The sequence below is a fragment of the Candoia aspera genome, chromosome 11 (assembly GCF_035149785.1).
Source record: "Candoia aspera isolate rCanAsp1 chromosome 11, rCanAsp1.hap2, whole genome shotgun sequence".
In the NCBI taxonomy this organism is placed as follows: Eukaryota; Metazoa; Chordata; class Lepidosauria; order Squamata; family Boidae; genus Candoia; species Candoia aspera.
The window spans coordinates 149,568-172,293 of NC_086163.1; the positions used below are offsets into that span (position 1 = coordinate 149,568).

At 46.3% G+C, this 22,726-nt stretch overlaps 1 protein-coding gene across 1 annotated transcript; it reads left to right on the forward strand.

Moving 5' to 3' along the window:
- The first annotated feature begins 420 nt into the window (after positions 1–420).
- LOC134503945 (lysosomal protective protein-like) lies at positions 421–22,219 on the forward strand. Its single transcript, XM_063312919.1, has 11 exons — positions 421–612; positions 1,335–1,446; positions 3,516–3,650; positions 4,091–4,249; positions 4,959–5,050; positions 6,091–6,175; positions 10,371–10,520; positions 13,165–13,292; positions 14,604–14,766; positions 18,810–18,899; positions 22,028–22,219. Exons 1-11 carry the CDS (start codon positions 449–451, stop codon positions 22,112–22,114), a joined length of 1,365 nt encoding a protein of 454 aa, XP_063168989.1. The 5' UTR covers positions 421–448; the 3' UTR covers positions 22,115–22,219.
- Positions 22,220–22,726: the final 507 nt, after the last annotated feature.

Sequence of the window (22,726 nt, forward strand, 5' to 3'; positions counted from 1 at the left end):
CACAAATGGAAATCTAATCCTTGGAAGTATGTTATGTTTTAGCAGCTATTCAAATTAAGGTAAATTAGAAGGTCTCAAGTTTAGATGTTTCATGTGGGGTATGATTATTTTTTATTAATAGTTGTGACTTTCAGAAATACTTCTGCATTTGAAGATTTTAATTGCTGCGGATTCCTGACATTTTTATGCCTAATTTTTTTCTGATTTTTTTAAAAAAACAGGTCAGTTGGAATTTGGGTTTTGTTAGGCAAACAAGAAGAAGGTGACATTCCAGGCATCCTTGAAAACAAGCTACAAATATGTTTTGCTGGTACAGCTTGCAACCTTCTGCTTCCCATTATTGACAAAAGAACAAGACTGTATGATTGAGCTTTTCTTTAAATTAAGTAAGCAAACAGAATGAACATGATATAAGATGGCTGTGCCCAGGCTGTGCCATAGCTTTAGGATGGCGGGCTGCTGGTGGGCTGTCTTCTGTGCCATCCTTGGACTCTGCTTGGGGCAGTATGCACCAGACCTCATCTCTTCCCTCCCAGGATTGCCTGAAATGCCAGCCTTCCAACAATGGTCAGGATATCTCCAAGCAGGCCCTGGCCAATATTTCCACTACTGGTAAGTACGAGAGGAGCGGCGCTGGAGAAGAATAGACTCCGGCTCACCTCTTCCTTCCCAAACAGACGGCTGCTTCTGCAGATTGCTGACTCTTTACTGCATGCCTATTTATTTTAAAAATGATCTCATCGTTCTTAGAACTGCAGATAAATTAGAGCTGAAAAATGATCAGTCAAGAGCTGTACAGTACTAGCCAATTATGTGTTGAAGTTCTATTTTCTGATATGATCAGCATGAGAAGAGCCATGTGAGTGTCAGGGCAGTATAGCAACCTTCCAGATATGGTCCTTGTACCAGAAGGGTACCAGGAGAGGATCAGGAATTAATTGGAATATTAAAAGGTGCTGAGTGGAACCACCTGGGAAGAGAGGGCTGTGTGTTATCAATGACTGTTGCATTTCCTCATTTGCAACTAGCCCATAAGGACACAGACCCTTCCAAGGTCAGTTGTATTCAAAGAGTATCAAAAGAGAAGCCAGCTGGGATGGGAAGGGGAGAAGGAGCTGGAGCATCAGGATTTGCCTGCCTGTTTTTCTCCCTTGGATTCCTGCTCACGGGTTAACTAAACAGGTCCTGGACGTCCCTTTGCTCCTCCTGTGTCCCATGCAGACAAGCTTAACTTAATTCTCTCACAATGTCCCACTGCTCCTCTGAAGCCAATGGATAGGCTTCCTTTAGGGCCACCCTCCATGTCTGGCTCACCCCATTTCCTGTTCCTTCAGGTTTGTGGAGTCTCAGGGCAACCCAGCTGCTGATCCTGTGGTGCTGTGGCTGAATGGGGGGCCGGGTTGCAGCTCAATGGAGGGCTTCCTGGCTGAGAACGGACCTTTCCATGTGAGTCTGGCTGGGAGAGCGTGAGGGGCTTGCAGAGATGCATGCTGGTCTGTGCTCTAGAGAGAAGGGGGATCTCACCATCGTGCCGGGTGAGAGAAAATGTAACAGTTACCTATTCTAAAACACTATCAGACTCATGAGCAGGAATGCAAAGATACCTGATTTATTAAAGAATAGTATGCAGGATCACAGAGAAAGCTGAGAATGATAAAAGCGCGCCAAATGCAAGCTAAAAACCCTTGGTACAAACGAGATCCCTCCCCCCGTAGAATCTTCCCAAGCTCACAATCCCAGGTGCTCCTAACGGCTCCTGATGGTCTGCGGGAAAAGTCCTTGAGCCGAGCACATAACTGAAACACATTCCATTGAAATGAACACAGATACAGAGCTTGGCACAAGGTTTCACAGCAGCTCCCTCCCAAACAGAAACGCGCGTCAGCACCATGGCATGTGAAACGTTGCGATGTATACTGTACATTGAAACAGTGAACATGACAGAAAATCACATCTGCGGGTCCCAATGTCTGCCCTTGAAGCCTGCCTGACCCAGATGTTCCAGATATTTGAGAGCCACTCAACTCCACTAGTACTCCAAAACAACATCGCCTTTACTTGGACATTCTGTTGTGGCTCAGCTGCCTTTTATCTGACCACTTCCTTGGCTGCATCTCTTCACCCTGTCTCCCAAGGTCATTCCCACATACCATTACACTTTCTCCCCCAGGATGTGTGGGCCGTCTTCACACCACACAGCATCCTATGGTGAACCGAACCAGAGTTTATTGAATAAAACCCACCATTGGGAAGCCATTTAGTGGCCTGCTAGAACCACCGAAATGGAGCAGAGGTTAACACAGCCGAGAAGCTGGCACAGAAAAAGAATATTATCTTAAAATAGCTTTAATGAGCACATCAGAGAAACACAGGTTATTGATCTTACACATTCAGCCCTCCCAAGCATAAAGAATTACACACTTAGACAGATTAGGTTAAGATAAGTAAAAGACTATCTTACTGACTTTATTGTTGGTTCTGTTACATCCATCTTGGTGGAAAAGATGAAGTTCCTTTGTTCTTCTTTTCTTTCAAAATACTTAGTTTGCCTTAAACCTTCAGCCCTATTTGCTGCCAAGGGCTGTGTGAAAGAAAGGGGTATTCCAGGCCCACCGCATGGTGCCCAGAATGGAGGAGAGCAGCACACAGCCATGTGCTTGCTCCTGGTGGAAGGAGGAGGAAGAGAGACAGAGAGAGGAAATGGGAGTAGCAACCAACAGCTTCCTCAACAGCAGGAGAGTTGCATCCTGGGATGAACTCGTTACATGTTAATTCACATGCTACTGAGGCATGCTGGACTGCCAGGTGTTCTAACACGTTGGACTTCCCCTACCCTGAGTCAGCCACAAGCCAGCCAGCCCCCTCCGCATGGGGCTCATCTGGGCACGTGGGTGGCAAAGCCAGGCAAGCCTCTCCCTAGAAGGCTAGGCAGGGCAGGGCCTTGGCAGCTACTCCTGCTTTACCAGGTGACAATCAGCCTTGAAGAGCCAGGGCCAGGGCCAGGGAGGAATCTGTGGGAAGAAGCTGCAAGGGGACCGGGGGTGCCATGCCCCAGCCCTTTCCCTGCCCCACCGTCCTACCCTGTGCTGGTGCTCCTGCGGGCTGGCTCTCTCTCACGGACCCCCCTTTCTTTTCACACTAAACTGTCCAGTTTTGGGCTGTTTCTCCACCAGTTTTCTCTCATTGCTCACCCCTCAGTGTAGTTTAAAAAGAAGATTGGGGATTCCAGGGGGGAATGGCTGACACTTTGTTCTTCCTCATTCCCCAGCTACTAAGCACATTCTCCCAGTCATGAGAATAGTTTTCAAAGGAAGTTGCAGAACTGGCAGCCACACTGCGCACAATCAATCACCGACAACCTGTTCCCAGGGCCAGCCCTGGGAAGACGTGCTGGCCAGCAGTTAGTGCAACCTAAGCCCTTGCTGGAGAAGGGCAGGGGGACTTCCTCTGCTGCGCACGCAGAGCCTGGTGAATGACTGGTTGCAAGCGCACCTTTCTTTGCCTCTTCTTCACAGCTGCATGATGATGGCACACTCTACTCGAACCCTGACAGCTGGAACAAGGCAGCCAACATGCTTTACGTGGAATCTCCAGGTGGAGTGGGCTACTCCTACACCTTGGCTTACGGAAATTCCATCAGCGACAGCCAGGTGAGCCGCCTTCTGATTCTTTCTGCACATGGGCCCAATATAAGGCTGTAATTCAGAAAGCCAGCACAGTCATGTGGTATGAAGGAGAGCTGATGAGGTGAGGATGGGCAGCCTGCCAGGGATGCCCAAGTGGCAGGAACATAGCTTTCTTGTTGCTGGGATGCAAAGGTGGCCTCCTCACTCATTTGGAGGTAGCAGTGCGGAGCATGGGCTTGGCCTGGCATCTGCCCAGCTGGATTGCATGCAGCTCTCCTGGTAGCTGGGAGCCGATGCGGCCTGGGGATATAGCCCTGCCTTGCCCCCCCAGTAGTTGAACCCTGTTTGCTGGTTCTCCCTTGCCTTACACCAAGCCTTGCAGCCGCTCTGCATGTGGGCTGACCGGTGACAGTGGTCCTTCTCAACCCAGTTCCTTGGGCTGTGGGTTTTTCTTCCCCTTTCAGGTTGCTGAAGAGAACTACCAGGCCCTCCAGAGCTTCTTCACCAAATTTCCAGATTTTGCCAACAATGATTTTTATGTTTTCGGAGAAAGCTACGCTGGAGTCTATGTCCCCGCTCTCGCTGCCAAGATTGCAGAGGGATCAGCCACCATCAATCTGAAGGTAAACGTAACTGCAGTCCAAGAAACCCTTCTCACCAGTAAACAGGGACAAGATCTGCCCCAGGATTCAAGTTACTGCTGATTAGGAAATGCATCTCAACAGACAACATTCTCCTGAAAATCTCCACTCAGAAAACGCAACACTCTCCTTGTCACTCTCCTTTCCTTAGTTAGTTCAACAAACAGCAGAACTTGCACGGATGAGAACAGCTCTTGAGGGCCACTTTTATCAGTGGAAGAAGCCACCCAGAAAATGTAAGAACTGTGGACAAGGTTCCAGTTTTAATCCCCTTTGGATGGCTGCCTCTGAAGGAAGCCTCTTGCCTTCCTTCCCCCAGGATTTGAGAAGACGGATTCAGGCTGCAAAGAAAGTCATTAAAATGACGTAAACATTTAGACTATATTGCTAAGTCATGAGCCAACACCCAAAGTGAGGTCTCAGAAACTAGGGAGAGCCAATCTGCTTCATGGCATGGAATCTGTTCTGCTAAGCTAGGACTGGCCATCACACCTTGGGAAGCTTGCCTTGGGGCACAGAGTCCCTCACAAGCAAAGCCCATCAAAAGGCAGTCTCACAGTAAGAAGGCTGAAGAGCCCTGGGCTCCCAAGCCAGGAGATTTCCTCTTGGTGCCCATCCCAGTTCCAGTGGTAGGAGCTTTTTCTGCCTCTCACCTGCTTCCCGGGATGACTTTCTGCTCTCAATTTCTCAGGGATTTGGGGTTGGCAATGGCATGTCCAGCTATCCCCTCAATGACCTGACACTGATGGAATTTGCCTACTCTCACGGAGTGCTGGGAGACAAGTGAGTATGGAGAAGGCTACAGGTAGGTCTCTAGGTGTAATTTGGCCCCTGAAGCCCACCTGCATCTAGAGGTCAAAGGCCTGTGGGCTTGGGGGGGCATGAGCCAGACCCCACCCCCAGGGAATTGAATTGTGGCCAGCCAGGGAGCATCAGGGAAACACAACAATGGACCAGAGCAGTCTTGCTGCAGTACAATTCGCTCCTGTCCTCCTTTTTCAAAACAAGTGATGGCAGTCGGGCAGTTGTGTGGTTGCTGATGCCCGTATTCTTTATAATATAGCATCCTTTGCTATAACAGAATGGTATTTATTCCCAAATAATTGTGCTTTCTGTCAGGGCATACAAAACAAGTATCTCTGGAGTCACAGCGATGCCAAGCTTTCAGAATTTTAAATGCAAAACTGTTTTTTTCAACCAAGGTTGGCACATAGATTTATTATAAGATATTAAGAATGTTTGCAAGCTTAGTATAATAGGAGGAGAAAGACAAATATTTATTTACTTATTTACTAACTAGATTTATAAGGCTGCCCAACACAAACAGGGTGACTCTGGGAGGTGTACAACATGAGAATAAACAATAACCAACCCACCACCCACCTCATATAGCATTAAAACGGGCACGATCTATAAATCCAAAATATAAAACAGTGACCAATCATCATAACCTAACACCCAAAAGGGACTCCACACAGCTGGCCCTAACCCTAACCTTAATTTCCAGACAGCCCACAACACCATTTGGAACCACCAACATTGCTTTTTTCCGGGACAGAAGTTGAGCACCTCAGCCAGGCATCTTGATATTTCTGCAGATTAAACCAGAGCTTCCTACCCTATCTTTAGTGTTTATTCCTTCTCAGACAAAAACTCCAGTCATAGAAACACAGGGGGAATGGCTGTGAAGTTGTAGACTTTCCTTTGAGCAAAATGGATATTTTTTGGTAGGGGGACAGGAGTGGAAGATCCCTCAGCCTTGGGTTCTACACTTTCCTGGTCCCATCAGCCTGATCATTTCTCTCCGTTTTTCTGGCCTGTAGCCTGTGGTTGTCTCTTATGCAAAGCTGCTGCAGTGGAGGAAACTGCAATTACTACAACAATGACAACAATTACTGCATTACACAAGTAAGTGACTACGTTTAATTCTTTACTTTTTTAATCTTGAAGTGTGAATATCAAGAACAGCCCACTTTTTCTTTGCCACAAAGTGAATACTCTTTTGTTCTGATGCAGCCTGATATCCTTGGGAAAAAATAAATAAGCAACAGCATTGGAAATGTGATGTTGTGGTTAAGGTGCTAGACTAGGAATGGGGAGATCCGGGGGCTGCTCCTCCCTCATTACAGCTCACTGGCTGACTGTGGGCCAGCCATTCTCTCCCAACTCAGTTGGTGAGGGCAAAACAGGAGCAGGGAGAGCTTTGTCTGCTACCCTGAGCTTCTCAAGCAAGGGCAGGATATAAGTCTAACCAATACAATTGATAAAGGCTCACGAGATGCTGGTCCCCAATTTTGGAGCTCATAGCAAAGCCCCCAAATTCACCTGAGCCCAGTCCTGTGAGCCTTCTTGGTGGCCAGTTCACAAGTGTACTGTAAAAGATGAAAGATGCAGTGTCAGGAAGAATCATACAATCTGTGACTTTTTCCTTCTGTACAAATTTGGTGCTGGCAATAAGTTAGTTTGCATGAAGCAGTCAGAAGAGAAGAGTGTGTAAAACAGAACAAAATGGGGCACAGCTAGAAGTTCAGCATGAACTGCCTCTGGAGTGACTGCCCAGGGGCAGACTATACACACATTTTGCTTTTAACCACTGGTTTGGTATTTACACATAATACCAAACCATAAAACAAGTATGATCACCTGGGTTCACACATTAAGTGCACCACCTTGTGGCTTGGTAGGAATCCAGTCTATGCCTTCAGAGTCATCTTTCGTAAGGTGTCAGATGTCTGTAGGACAGACACAGAACAGTGAAGGTTATGGTATTTTGATGGATCCTAGCAAGACTTCCTTGGAACGCAGCTTTGGAAGGAAAAGCCAGCTGCTCTAACCCCATCTGGGTAGACCAAACCAGAAAATAACCCACAGGAAGTCTGGAATAATATACTGTAAGAATGGAATCTTGCTGACCCTCCCCTCCTTTCTATACACGCGAATCAGGGCTCTCTTGCTTTTCGGGACTTGAAGGTTTCAGCTTTCTTGGCTTATGACATGCATATTTCTGTCAAGATTATCCCCCTTATTCTCTATGCCATCTTATCTTGTCCAATTTGTTCAATTTAAGCACCTCTTGACTCTGAACTGTGGTGATATACAATAAAACCAAAGAGAACAGAAAATGCAATACAGTAATTATATAAAAATGAAAAGAAATAAAGAATGAGAACCAATGGCGAGTCTGGTTAACAACACCCACGTACTTAGATAATTCCCACAAGGGCCCTAGCCATACTATCCCAAGGCCTAGGCATTCAGCCACATCTTCAAGGCTTTCCAGAAAGCCATCAAGGTAGGAGCCATATGGATATAAGGGGGGACCTCATTCCAGAGGGCAGGCACCCCAACAGAGGAGGCACACTTTCTGGATCCTGATAGATGGCAACATTTAACTTGAGAGGACCTGGAATGTGCCAACCCTGTTGGACTGAACTGGCTGAACTGGTATCATGGGAGATCTGCGGTCCCTCAAATAACTAGGGCCTATGCCATGTAGGGCTCTAAAAATCATAACCAGCACCTTGCATCACACCCAGAAGCATATTGGTAAACAGTGCAGCTCACAAAGCAGAAATATTACATGAGCATATCAAGGCACACCCATCACTGCCCACACTGCTGCATTCTGGACCCATTGAAGCTTCTGAGTGGTCTTCAAGGGTAGCCCCATGTAGAACACATTGCAATAGTTGAGGCATGAGGTGACTAGGGCATGAGTGACTGTCTGAAGAGCCTCCTAATCTAGGAAAGGGCACAACTCGCAACCAGAGGAAACTGTGTAATGATTGCACACCATTCTTGAATGGGGAACTACAATTCCCTTGAAGGTTAAAGATGGAATATCACCAGATCTAGGTGGCCCTAACATCCCCAGTCACCTGGTTCTGATAGGATTGGGTCCAGGGATGGCCTCTTGAGAAGGGAGCACACCACCACCTCTAAGGCAGGAGGTACCACCCCCTCCCTCAAAAAGGCCATCAGCACAGCACAAACCCAACAGTGGATCACCACTCTGGCCATTTTCATGACCCAAGAGGGGCTCAGGTCCAATAAACAGGTGGTTGAATTGATAGCACAGAGAACCCTGTCCACTTCCTTAGGAATCCCTGGTTCAAACCCATCCCAGGTCACAATGTAAGACTGGGACCCAGGCACCTTGGCCAGACCTGACTAATCAGAGCAGATCCGAGTGACTTTGTCTATTAGATAGCTTGAATATTCCTCACAGTGGCCCTGTTGATTCTGGGGGGCCCCTGCCCAGCAGGGACTGGGTCACCCTGAACAGGGCCCCTGGATCACTATCGGCAGACACAATTTGGGCAATATTGTCTTGCCATTCTTATTGCCACAAGGTAATCCCTAATATGGGCTCTCACCTGTGTTTGATCAGACCCGCTTTGAGTTCTGGTGCTTCATCTCCCAGAACTCCTCAGTAAACTAAGGTGCACCCTGGGACTGGTACGCAGGGAGAGGTGGTAATATGGATCAAGGTCCCAGCCACCTGCCCATTCCAAGCAGTGACTAAAGTTTGTGTCGAACCACCCACCAAATCCTTGGGGAAAACCCAAAGTTCTCTCTGGAATCTCACCTGGGGTGGGCCAAATAGGCCCTATCTCCTTGCAGGAAGGGGTGACGCCAGCGAGCCAAAAGGCAACCAGAGACCCAATGGACTGATGTTAATGTCCTCCACTACCAGATCATGCCACAAATACCCCAAGACAAAACCAGATCTAGTGTGTGGCTGTTGGTATGTGTCGGGCTGTTGATGACTTGGGACAGGTTGCCATGGAGGCCTCAAACACCTGAGCCATCCCAGACTGAACACCACTAAGTGGCAGTTTGAAGTCCCTGATCACCAATAGCCTCGGGGACTATATCACTAGCCCAGCAATGGAATTCAGCAGCTCAGTGAGGATGCTGGACAGGGAGGATGGTACACCAGCAGCCATCCCAACTATTCCCTTAAGTCCAACCTTACCCAGAGTGCCTCACATCTGGTTAAGTGCAGAGCAGGGCCTCTGAAAGCCTGTAATGACTAATGGTGGCAATAGCCACTCCTTCAAGCAGCAGCTGGAAGCCAGAGCCACCAAGGATACCACAACTAGGCATTAGGGATGAAACCCAAAGAAAGCTTGACCCTGGGACTGCTTTTAAGTCCCTGAAGGCAGCCCATCCTTGCTCCCCTGCCATACTTCCCTCTGGCCGTCACCACTGCGATGTTCCGGCTTACCCTCTCAGCAGCTCCTTCCCTCCCCACCCTCTCCTCCCCCCTCCCAGGCAAAGGCACATGTACCCTAACCCTAACCACTACACATAAACCCAAGGCCCTGAGAGCCCACCTCACCCACAGGAATCTCAACCACCCCGGCTGCACCTGCTCAAGCACTCAGTAGCATCGGGGGGGGGGGGAGACTGTGGGGAAAGAGGTCCCCCCCATGAGTCTGTCCAACCATCATGCCTGCTGCACCTGCAGTCCACAGCACCAGCCCTCTACCCCTGACTGCGATCTTGGAGCTGGTCCTCTGCTGCTGCAGCCTTCACTGGGCCTGGCAGCCCCGCTGGACCACAGGACCCTGCCCACCGTTGGTCTCAACTCCACCAGCCCAGCACGCTGCATACCTCTGGCCAGTATAACCCAGTGCTGTCAACAGCTCCCAGGACTCCCAGGACTCCCAGGACACAGTGCCACAGTGAAGGAGTCTCACAGCCCCCCAGATGATTCCCGTGGCCCCCAAACGCCATGCTGTCTCTGCTCCTGCCTCCTGCACATCCTCTGGTTCCACCACCAGTGGCATCTCAAACTGTGTGTGCTCCCAGGGCTTTGCCATGGATCAGAGAGCACCATGTTGACCTCCTGACTTCCCCGCCTCGATATCAGAGGGGTAACTAGCTGACTGCGGTGATTGTGGCCAAAACTAAACAGCCACAAAAACTAAACAGCCACATCAACTCCCCATCTGCAAGCAGCCCTGAACTTAAATTGGAACAAGAGAAATGAGTCTGAAGAAACCAGTACTGTCTGTTCTTATTAGTTTTTCCTTCTTATACATGTACAGAGAAATGACTTGCGGTTTTTTCCTTCCTCCCTACTCCTATACCCAAGATATCAAAGGCTTACAGGCTTATTCATGGAATTGGCCTCAACTTGTACAGCCTTTATGCTCCTTGCTGGGGAGGTGCACACTACCAGAGTCGCTACGAAGCTGATCTGTCCAGCCTCTTCCACCACTATCAGTTCAACGTCCCAGTGCCGGTGAGTTGCACAGCTATCTGCCCTTGGGCTGTTTTTGAAGGGGATTCCCCCCATCATTTAAATTCAGCATGTAGCCACAGGTTTGGTCAGTGCCTTTGCTCAGTGGCTGCCAACACATTATCACCCTTCTGGCACCAACTCTGTGGTCTTTCAGTTTGGAGCAGTAAAGAACAGATTGCAGATAGCCAGATTACAATAAGGAAAGCATGTGTCATGAGTACTGATGGTGAGCAGGAGGGGGCCTCTTTCCAGGGGGGAAAATGCATGCGTAGTACTGAGGAGTTAAGCAGCCATTCAGAGAGACACAGATCAGACCCGCCTTGACTTTTGGGGTTTATCTGTCTGGGTTTTCCCACGCTTCTTCAGTTTGTTAGGATTCTGTTTTATGTAGCCGTAATAAACACTAGAGACCTATTCCTCGTCTCAGCGTGATTCCTGACTGTTAGGACACATGTCCTATAAGGTCGTGGTAATGCAGAATCCCATACGCAGGAAGGTGATAGAACTGTCTAATTCTGGTGTTCTATCTATATACTACTAAAACTCTTGTGTCTGTACTTGGTAACCTTTAATTGGGCAAAACGGTGCATCATAGGGCAACCATTTTTGAACCAAGGTACCTCAAATGGGCTAACTTACAGAATGCGTCCAAAATTCTTTATTGTAAACCGCCCAGAGTCACCCCTTTGGGGGGAGATGGGTGGTGGCGAAATTTAATAAATAAACAAAATCCAGGACCCATGACTCCTGTGGAATATAAATTTGGCAAATTTTATAAAACATTTTACGACACAATACAAAATATCCTAAAACATTTCCTGTGGTCAACCCATGATCTTTGTGCTAAACAATTCAACATGGGCTACTTTCAAGGCAGATACATCTCTTCCTGAATTTTTAAGAACTTTTCCAGTATATTAGAAGCTCTGCCATTGTTGAAGGCATTGAGGAATCTGGTGAGGAAATACCTCTGAAACAATAACCCAATGGGTCACGGGTTGTCTAGCTGAAACATAAAAATGGGATGTAAATGAGTTGATGTGCAAAAGCAAAAGGACTGCTTTTGGCATTTTACGTTGTAATGCTATGAAAGCTTACCTATACTATACAAATTTGAATAATAAATAAATACATTTAGAATTAGGCAGATTTACAAAGTAAGAAATTCTCAGATGATTGCATGTATAAGATGAATTCAAATAAGCCACCATCACAGTGGATTGACAGAACATTCCAAACCATACCTCGTGGCTTATAAACCCACAATGTCGGGATGCACAGCACATGTTTTCTGAACCAAGCAAACCACAGCCCTACCACTCCCATCCGTCAGTTTGAAAAGAAAGCTGCATGGCAAAAATCCAGCCATTTTCCTGCCAAAGTTTGGCAGAGGGAGGGAAGATAATGATGAACTACAGCTTCTAGTTTTTAAAAGGAAAATATGGGTAGAAAGTAGCTTCCAGCTCAGCACACAAGTAATCATTTCAATCCTGTGTAATTGCTTTACCCTGAAAACCGCTGATTCATCAAGCACCTGTCTTTTGTATAAACCCACTTCACCATAACACCCACTGCCCATAAAGCTGCAGCTCCAACTGAGCTCCCGTCTTCTACCTCTCCTGGGAGGCTTCACCAGCCCCACTTGCTGCCCTCAGAGATGAAGGAGATCAAGGAGTCTTCTCTGTACCTTTACTTTATTTGGGGGATGATTTACTTAAGAACATCATTCATAGAGCCTTGACAAAAGTTTTCTGGATCCTATACAAGTTAAGGAGATCGAAACAGAAGTCCTTTTCACAGAAAAACAAAAACACTAGGTGAAATTGGGGTTGCACCAATTGCTTTATTGTGTTGTAGGAACCCAGACTTCATCCTAGCATGTTGTATAGACATGACGAAGCAACTATTTTGAGTTTAGAATGTAGCATGCTGTGCAAACCCAGCCGCTGATTCCACTTACATCACTGAAGTGTAGGGAAGCTTTTGGGTTCTGAGACATACAAAACTGTGAGCACAAGCCTGTTTCGTGTGAAGGCAGCCCAGGATTAAACACTAGGCTCTAGAGTAAGCAGCCAGTTTATTTCTGGTGTTTGTGACATTCTTTTCTCCTGACACTCCACCCTTACAATATCTTTGGAGAGAAATAACTGTCACCCTATCCATAATATGATTCAAACTCAGGAGTATTACACAATTTGCATGTCTGTTGTTGGTCCAGTGAGATTGGCACTGGATGGATTGAAATGGCAATCCCTTTCTGAAGAATCACCTCTTGCAAGGATTGGGTCCACCTCTACTTTTTAAATTCTCATATTACTTCCCCTATTGCCTTTCAAACCACCACCTTTCGGCGGTTTAATCCTCCTTTTCCCAGTTTGAGAGGTTTTGGCTTGTTCAGAACAACAGCAGCAAATGTGTTTCTTCTGAAATCCCCAACAGCATAAGCCAGTTTGTGAGTACTGCTACTCTGCACTGAAGTTTTCAGCCAAACACCAAAGGCAAAGCAAAACAAATGAATGAATGCTAAACAAACTAAAGGATTGGATTACCTCAATGGCAAGACTTGAACCTTCAAAAGCTCTGAATCTATTTTTTTCTGTAACAACTCACTTGCATCCTGACATGCCTTTGCTCACATTTTCAGAAAATTGGCTCTATCCCAGGAGTGCCCAAATGTATAAATGCCACTGCAATGTATGTCTGGCTGAATCAGGATGACATCCGGCAGGCTCTTCACATCCCCAGCACTCTGCCAATTTGGGAGCTTTGCAGGTGACAGGTTCTGCTCTTGAATATTCAAAGATTGTACAGGGACAGAGGACTTGCTACTGGGCACTTAGAGCAACACCAACCAAAGGCTTAAGTTAGAGAGATGGAATTGCCATTTTGTGCAAAGGTGCTCCCAGAGAAGGATGTATCACAGACCCTGACTTTCCAAATACTAAACTTCATGTTCATTCATAACTAGAATAGTTGGGGCCACTCAGCCATATGAAGTGGTGCTTCCTGTTGCCCTGTTCCACTGGAGAGTTGACTGGTCAGTGAAGCACAGGCCATTTGCCTTAAAAATCCTGCTTTCCAGATGCATTGGACTGCAAGTCCCATAGACCCAACCAACTTTGTTAATGGGATTTCAAATGTTTACATTCAAATCATTACTTCCTAGACATGACTAGCTTAATTTAATATTAATATTATAGCCCATTCAATGATATAGCAATTATTTATATGGCCGCCCACTATATCATTCAATGATATAGCAATTATTTCAATTTATATAGCCGCCCACCTTATATCATGATTCTGGGTGGCTAACAGCAGCCAAAAATTAATAAAGACCACAATTATATTATCCAATTCAATATGGAATGAATTCTTATCCTTAGCACATATAGGTGGTCTCACTTAAAGACCACTTGTTCAGTGACTGTTCGAACTTAGAACGGTGCTGAGCAAGTGACAGCTATGACTGGTCCTTGTACTTAAAGTCAGTTGCAGTGTCCCCATGATTGTGATCCAGGCGCCCGGCTTGCAATTATAACGTTGCAGCATCCCACGGTCATGTGATTGCCGTTTGTGACCTTCTTTGCCGGCTTCCTACAAGCAAAGTCAATGGGAAAGCCAGCAGGTCACAAATGGCAACCACGTGAAGTCCTTGCTTAACAACCTGCAGTGATTCACTTAATGACAGCAACTGGGAGTGCCGGAATTTCTGCTGCTAAGCAGCGCCGTCACGTGATGTCATGCTTTACAACCATGTCATTTAGCAATGGAAATTCCAGTCCCAATTACCGTCATTAAGTGAGGAGTACCTGTACTATTTTACTTCGAGACTTGAGGAGTGTGTGTTATTTTTCTTGGGCCAACTTGGCACCCAGATGAATGTACTTATACTCAAACATCTGTTGGCCAGTATGAGTAAGAAGGGAGTTCCTTTACTGGAATGGCAACTGGGAACTTCCTTGTAACTTGTATTTGGGACATGCATGCACAACCTTGTCTAATTTTAATTGTGGGAAGAAAGGAAGGATGAAGTACTCATGTGATTTGGCCCTTGCATGATCTTCTCCCTTTCTGTTACAGTTCACAGGTATCTGCCGCCTACCAAAGACAATATATGGATATGACTCCCTTCTACAAGTTTTTGTTGGCACAAAATCTTCGTGCACTGGTTTATAATGGTGATGTGGACATGGTGTGCAACTTTTTGGGGGGTGAAAAATTTGTTGAGGCTTTAAATCAACCTGTAAGTATCTGAGGAAAATGCTTCATCTGGGCATAAAGCTCTGATTTGGGAGTAGAAGTAATTGTTGCATTACTGCAGCTGATGCTTTTCAAAGACCCTTCAGTCATTCTGTTGAAAAAAACAGGCAAGGGATAAGTTGCCAAACACTGGCAATGGGCATGGAAAATATTACATCTTGCTCTCTTTCTGGTCTGATGGGAGAGTGAGTGCTTTCCTTGGGTTATTGGGAGATGATGGAGGAAAAGAGGGATAATTCTGGGAATCCTCAGTTTGTTCACTATGGCTTGCATTTATCAAACATTCATGTGTGAGGAAAACCAAACCTGATAATGGTGTCTAGAAAGAGTCTTAAGTTCCAAAATGGTAACTAAGGTTTATTAAGGAAGTTTACCTTTTGTGACAAGAGCCAGTTTGGTGTAGTGGTTAAAGGCACTGGATTAGAGACTGGGAGACCGTAAGTTCTATTCCCGCCTAAGGCATGAAGCCAACTGGCTAACTTTGGGTCAGTCCCTCTCTCTCCGCCCTAGGAAGAAGGCAATGGCAAACCACTTCCCAAAACGTTGCCAAGGAAGCTTCAAGGACGTGTCCAGACAGTTACCAGGAATCAAGATGGACTCGAAAGAGTGTGTACCACACCCCCTCACTACTTTCAGTGATATCACTAAGCTTTCTATCCTCAAGTGGGACAGAAGAGGAAATGCAAGAACATGCATTCTGCCTGATTCGTACAGGAAATGTAAGAGCCTACATCTTCCAAGCAGGATAAACACAGCAGAGCCAATGAGAGGAACAATGAAGGAATTCTTTGCTTGCTTTTGTTACCTGAAAAAGTGCTCTATCTTCCCAGTCTTTTTTACTGTAATCTAGTCAACTGGCATGCTCATGTTCTGCTAAAGAAAGGGGCTGGCCTTGTCACCCTGAGTATATATAGGACCTTTGTAATTAGCTTTCTGTACTGACTGTAATCTGGTAGATCATCATCATCTTCACACTACTTTAGAGTTTTGTCTTTGACTTCTTTGGCTTTTGTTAAACCTAGACATTCCAGAATGTTTATCTTCTGCCTCTTACTGACAAAGTGGCTTCCATCCTCTCTGTTAACAGAGTAGCATACAGGATGTTTCCCAGTCCTTTTACTTCTATCTACTTGTGCAGGTGTTATGCAATTTCGTAACTGTTCTTCCTGATAGCATATAATGAAACCATTGTTTTAGATATCCAGCTGACATTTCTGAATCTTGAACGAAAAGAGAGATAGGAATTTCTTCAGTATTTGTTTCAATCTTTTCGTTCCAAATTGTTGCTGCTTGTTTCTAATAACTAATGCTCTTACCCTTTCCTTTCCAAGCTCAAGTGCTGGTGGTTGCTCCATATAAACATCTTTTTCCCCATGTAAAATGGTAATGTTCACATTTATATACACGCATCTTCCTTGCTGTTGTGGAATGAGAAACATCCGTATGGAAAAGAATTTCACAACTGCAGCTCATAATCTTCACTGTAATTAGAAAAATCCCTTGTAGTACTAGATACTTCCTTATCCATCATTCTTGAACTTAAAGAGCCATGTACATCCTATAGCACTTTTTCCTGCAAGTACTTCTGTGTGTATTCACGTTCAGTTTCCTCCTCTGTAGCATGTCTCTATTTGAAACCTTTATTGTTGGCATTCCTTCTATATTTTTGTTGGAATTATCAGGGGTCAACTCAGCATTGTCTCATAAGCATAGTAAGCAGGCTTATCTGATAGGTGTGTCTCTATTGTGCTTGTGGGAAGTCACATGGGTCACCTGATTTCCTCTTCCTCCTCGAGTCTGGGAGATTCAGTCTCCATCTTTACCTCATGGGCAGACATGCAGGCAGGAGGACTGCATAATGCAGGCCTCATCCTCTAACATCTTGCCTGCACACAGACTTTCTACTCCACATAGAAAGTCCAAGAACCAGTGATGAAGTGCCTTTCTACTATGAACCTACCTGTATCCAGATCTGCAGAATAAAGTAAGCTATCTCTATTTTTCTTCTAACTGCTGTGTGAGGACTGAACTCATTTTCAAATGCAATTTAGCTTGATGTACAAGTTCTCTTTTTTGGTCCACGCTTCTACTCTGCAAGATTGCTGTTAGCTGCTTGGAGTTCTTTTATTAACATTTAAAAATTCCATCAATTTTGTCACATGAAATATTACTGTGTCTTCACTGTTTTGGCAATGCAGCAAAGTCCTTTGAACAGGGTTTCTTTGTTCTGCCTTGTTGAGCACCTCACCTCAGGTTCTTTCTATGCCCCTTTCTCATTCAGGTCTGCTGCTTGGCTTTAAGCTTATAATGAGATTTTCTCCCGGTGGCTGCCATCTGAACTCTCCCCCAACCCAGACCCTTGATCAATGGTTGGCACTTTGTTCACATTTGGCTTTTCATTTGTGTATACAGCAATGCACATTTTGATTATTTTGTAGCAACACACCAGCTCCATTACACTTGTTTATTTCAAAAGTTTTAAGAATGGAATGTCTTATGTATTCTTTGAAAAATCCTATAGAATTGGTGAAGTTCTAAAATTACTGGAGAGCAATATGCTGTTTCTACCTTGAAAAAGGGAGAAAAGGAGGTTCCAGGGGGCTGTAAGACCAATATCTTGACATCAGTACCTAAGATCATAGCTAAATTTCTCTATGATCTTTAGAGCAGATCATAGAGAAATTTAGCTACAGTATAAGCTGTTGAAAATGACATAATTACCAGAAGACAGCATAGATTTGACATTATCAAATCTTGCTTTTCTCAATTTTTTTATAAGGTTAGGTAACTTCCTTAATAAATTGTGGAAAATGTTGTAGGCTTAAAGTATCTTAACTTCAGTAAAGCATTTCACAAAGTACACCATGATGTGATGATTAACAAGCCAGTTATGTATGGGCTGGATGGTAAGTTAATTTACACAGCTCAAAAATTATACTCAGGGAATGCTCATTAGTGGTTCCTCATAAAACTGGAGAGGTAACAAGTGAGATTCCTCTCTTCCTTATATCAAACATGGCTCACGCTGCAGCTAAGGGGGGGCAATCACGTGATCGTGGGAAAAAAGCAGCAGTTGCTACATGTCCCTATAAGCTCTGAAGCACCTTTTCTCCTTTGAATTCAAAGCACCGCACAGCCCCAATGCTCAGCGTCAAGAAAATATGACCGAGAGGGGAATATGATAACATTACCAAGCACCTGAACAGATGCCATATAGATGGACAAAACCTATTCTCTCTTGTTCCACAGTGCATGATTTCAAACAATGGATTTAAATTGCACAATAGCAGCTACCAGTTGAATGTTAGTCAAAAATCGTAAGGAGTCTGGTAGCGCCTTTTCTGACTTAACAAATTGGCACAAACCTTTGTGAAGTAAGGCTCACTTCATCAGATTCATGTGGCTCACAAAAGCTTACACTTTTTAATTGTTGGAAAAAGTGCTATCAGACTTCTCTGATTTTTGGCTGCCATAGACTAAAAGGGCTCTCCACCCACAACTGAATGTTAGTGGTTAATGAGAAAAGCAATTCAGCAGTGAAACCAATTATCCAGAGAGGTGGTGAGCTCCCTTCACTGGATGTGTTCACGCAGATGCTGAGCAGTCCTGTCTGGAATGCTTTAAATTACATTCCTGCTTTATTGGGTGGCTGGACCCAACGGCACTTTCGAATTCCAGTATTCTAATTTGTGGCATGTCATGTATCCAATATACCCTGTTTCCAACCTCACATTTATTTCCAAGAATGCCTGTGCCCACACAGGCATTCTAAGAAAACAAAGGCAGGATGCTGTTCTGTGCAAAAAAGAAAAACGAAGATCTAGGAGGTATACTGGGAGGCTAAAAGGAGTGGGAAAAAATAGCCTCATGAGTGTTTTCTGACTAATGAGGAGCCATTTTGTAAGCAGACCCATAGCATGGTGACCCAAACGTATCTATTGGTTTAAATGGCTGGGGATCTCCAGTTCAGTTGATGGCAACACTTGTTTCTCCCCCAACTGATCCTTCTGCCCTTTCATCACACAGGTGCTTAGCGAATACCAGCCATGGTACTTCAATGATCAAGTTGCCGGATTTTTCAAGGAATACAAAAATATTACATTCCTCACTGTAAAGGTCAGTGGACAGTTCACATCCAGCAGTTATCCTCATCAAGGTTCACATCAAAGAAGGCTGAAGCCTCTCTTTTTCCCCATCCATAGAAACTAACAACAACAACACAAATTTACTAAGGGCAATATATTTATATTATAATATAAATATGAGGGGAGAGATAGATACATAGAGGATGTGGAAAGTGAAGGCCAGAGTGGTCCCAGTGGTGGTAGGAGCACTCAGGGCTGTGACCCCCCAATCTGGGAGAGTGGCTCCAACAGATCCCAGGAGCAACATCAGAGCTCGCTGTCCAGAAGAGTGCAGTGCTAGGAACAGCTCAGATCCTGCGCAGAACCCTCAAACTCCCAGGCCCCTGGTAGAGGACCTGAGGTTGAGGAGGACACATACCACTCATAGAGGTGAGATGTGAATTTTTTTAATATAGTCATGGGAAAAAGAAAGTACACCCTCTTTGAGTTCTATGGTTTTACGTATCAGGACATAATAAAAATCATCTGGTCCTCAGCAGGTCTTAAACTTAGGTACATACAACCTCAGGTGAACAACAACACATGACATATACCATGTCATTATTCATTTTACAAAAATAAAGCCAAAATGGAGAAGCCATGCGTGAAAAACTAAGTACACCCTTACTGCTTCCATAGGTATTAAGAGGCTAAGTAGCAGCCAGGTGCTGCTAATCAAATGCCCTTGATTAATTGATCATCAGCAAGTGTGACCACCTCTATAAAAGCCGAAGTTTTAGGAGTTTGCTGGTCTCAAGTATTCAGGTGTGTGTTAACATGATGCTAAAGAGTAAAGACATCAGGATTGATCTTAGAGAAGCAATTGTTGCTGCCCATCAATCTGGGAAGGGGTATAAGGCCATTTCCAAAAAAATTAAATCCATCATTCTACAGTGAGGAAGATTATTCACAAGTGGAAAACATTCAAGACAGTTGCCAGTCTTCCCAAGAGTGGATGTCCCAGCAAATTCACCCCAAGGTCAGACTGTGCAATGCTCAGAGAAATTGCAAAAAATCCAGGAGTTACACCTCAGACTCTACAGGCCTCAGCATGTTATATGTTAACGTACATGACAGTAGAATTAGAAAAAGACTGTACAAGTAGGGTTTGTTTGGAAGGGTTGCCCGGAGAAAGCCTCTTCTAAAAAGAACATGGCAGCACGGCTTAGGTTTGCAAATCACAAGACTTCTGGAACAATGTCCTTTGGACAGATGAGACCAAAGTGGAGACGTTTGGCCATAACGCACAGCACGTCTGGCGAAAAACAAACACAGCATATCAGCACAAACCTCTCATACCAACTGTCAAGCACGGTGGTGGAGGGGTGATGACTTGGGCTTGTTTTGCAGCCACAGGACCTGCGCACCTTGCAGCCATTGAGTCAACCATGAACTCTTCTGTATACCAAAGTATTCTAGAGTCAAATGCGAGGCCATCTAACAGCTAAAGGTTGGCCGAAATTGGGTCATGCAACAGGACAGTGATCCCAAGCACACCAGCAAATCTACAACAGAATGGCTGAAAAAGAAAAGAATCAAGGTGTTGCAATGGCCCAGTCAAAGTGAAGACCTCAACCCGATTGAAGTGCTGTGGCAGGACCTTAAGAGAGATGTGTATAAACAAATGCCCATGAACCTCAATGAACTTAAGCAATGTTGTAAAGAAGAGTGGGCCAAAATTCTTCCACAATTCTTCCACAATGTTGTGAGAGACTGCTAGTCATACAAAAAACAATTACTTCAAGTTATTGATGCTAAAGGTGGTTCTACAAGCTATTGAATGATAGGGCGTACTTACTTTTTCACACATGGCTTCTCCATTTTGGCTTTATTTTTGTAAAATCAATGACACGGTGTAGTATGTCATGGGTAGTTGTTCATCTGAGGTTGCATTTACCTAATTTTAAGACATCCGCTACTCTTTAAAATGTTTCCTAAAGGCACAGTGGCCCTTGTGCCCTTGAAGAAAGTAATTTTCTGTCTTGGAAAGAGCCTCTATGGCAAAGTGGAGACATTTTGGTTCTCCCACTTCCGCTGAACCAGTATCTCTTATTTGTTAATTATAAAGACTGCAGCTGCTAAGCCTTGTGGTTTAGCAAAAAACCACAAACTCCCAAAAACTCCCATCTCAGCTTTATGGAAGAGTTGTGGAAAACAGCTCCAGCATCGATCACCGGAAACAAAGCAAAGGGCTGGATTTTCACGCTGCGCGAAGCTGCCATGCAGTTTATTTGGCTTTGAGTTAGTGGGGGTGTGCGAGACTAACCAAGGTAATTTATTCAAGAAATCAGTCTCAGTGAAACATGGGGTAGTACAATATGCAAACCCAAGCATAGTTGGGGCTGGTCATCAATGAAAGATGAGGGAAGCCAGCACTTCTTTCTGGCAAATGCTAATCCCCCCTAGAGCAGCAACTGTCACTTCACCACATTGATAAAAATGGAATGTTTCCACAACCCTTTTAATCACAACCAAATTTTAGCACAATGCTGTGCGAACTCTGTCCATATGATTAGTTTTTAGCTCAGAGTACCGACAGGAAGCTCTGACGTGGGCTGGTCCATGAAGTCACGAAGAGTCGGAAGCGACTGAACGAATAAACAATTGTGCAAACACAAAAAAATGGGTTCAGAGAAAGCTCCGAGGGGATAGGACGGCATTCGAATGCCGGAAAGGCTGTCGCGGAAGTGGACCAAGGCCCGTCCGAGTTTCACCCTGGCTGGTTCTGACCGGGCTTTAGGAACGTAAGAGGTGGAGCCGGTTCCTGCGGAAGGGCGCAAGGCCCCGGCTTTGAGCAGGCAGGCGGACCGAGGGGCCGCAACGGCCCTTCGCCGCTACGATACCAGGACTGGGGTGGGGGGAGCGCCGCCGGCGAGGTAGCCCCGCCGCCGCCGGGACGGCCGGCCTCGGCTTCTCGGCCGCCGTGCCACGCGGCCTGCGTTAACACGGCCCACCCGCAGCGTTCCGCTCGCGCCACGGCCGAGCTGCGGGGCCGGGCCGGCCCCCCTCAGGCGCAGAGGCTCGGGCCTGGCCGGCTTCACGGGGCCGCGCCCCGAGCCCCCCTCGCCCGCAGGCCACTCCGGGGCGCTACTCACCGCTCTTCCCCCCCTCTCCGCGCAGGGCGCCGGACACATGGTGCCGCAGTACAAGCCCGGCCCGGCCCTGAAGATGTTCCGGAGCTTCCTCTCGCGGAGCAGCTACATTTGACCCGCTCCGGAAAAGGGAACGCGCCCCAGCGGCTCTCGTTCGGCGAGGGAGCGTGTCTCGCGGCCGCGGCGCCTCGCGCTCTCCTCAATAAAAAGCTGGCGAACCTCCGACGGCTCGTGCTGGAATTCGTCCCCCCCACCCCCCGCGCGCAGCGCTCGCCGCCGCGCCGCGCCCCGAGAAACCGCCCCCCGCCCGCGGGCTCTCGCCGAAACCAGGCGCCCTCTCCGAAGGAGACCCTCAGCCCCGCCCCGCCCGTTGCGCAAGCGCACGCGTACGCGCCCCCGCCCTCCCGGCAGACGCGATCGCTTCACAGCTCCCGTTGCGATTGGTCTGGCCGGGCTCAATCCTTTTAACAACCAATCACGGCCCGTCCCCAACTCCACGAGGCCTTCTGAGCTTAGTCGTCCTCACCCAGTCCCCCCCCTCCGGCGGCTTCCTTTGGGCATCTGCGTCCCTCCGTCAACGAAAGTGCAAAGGCGACGTCGGGGATGTCCTTCTAGCCATTGGATAGTAGAGGGAAGGCGGACTCGAGCGCGAGCCGGAGCCGGGCCCTCATTGGTCAAAATTGTCTCCGCGCAGGCGGGTTGAGCCTAAGGTCAAGGTTCCGCCTCC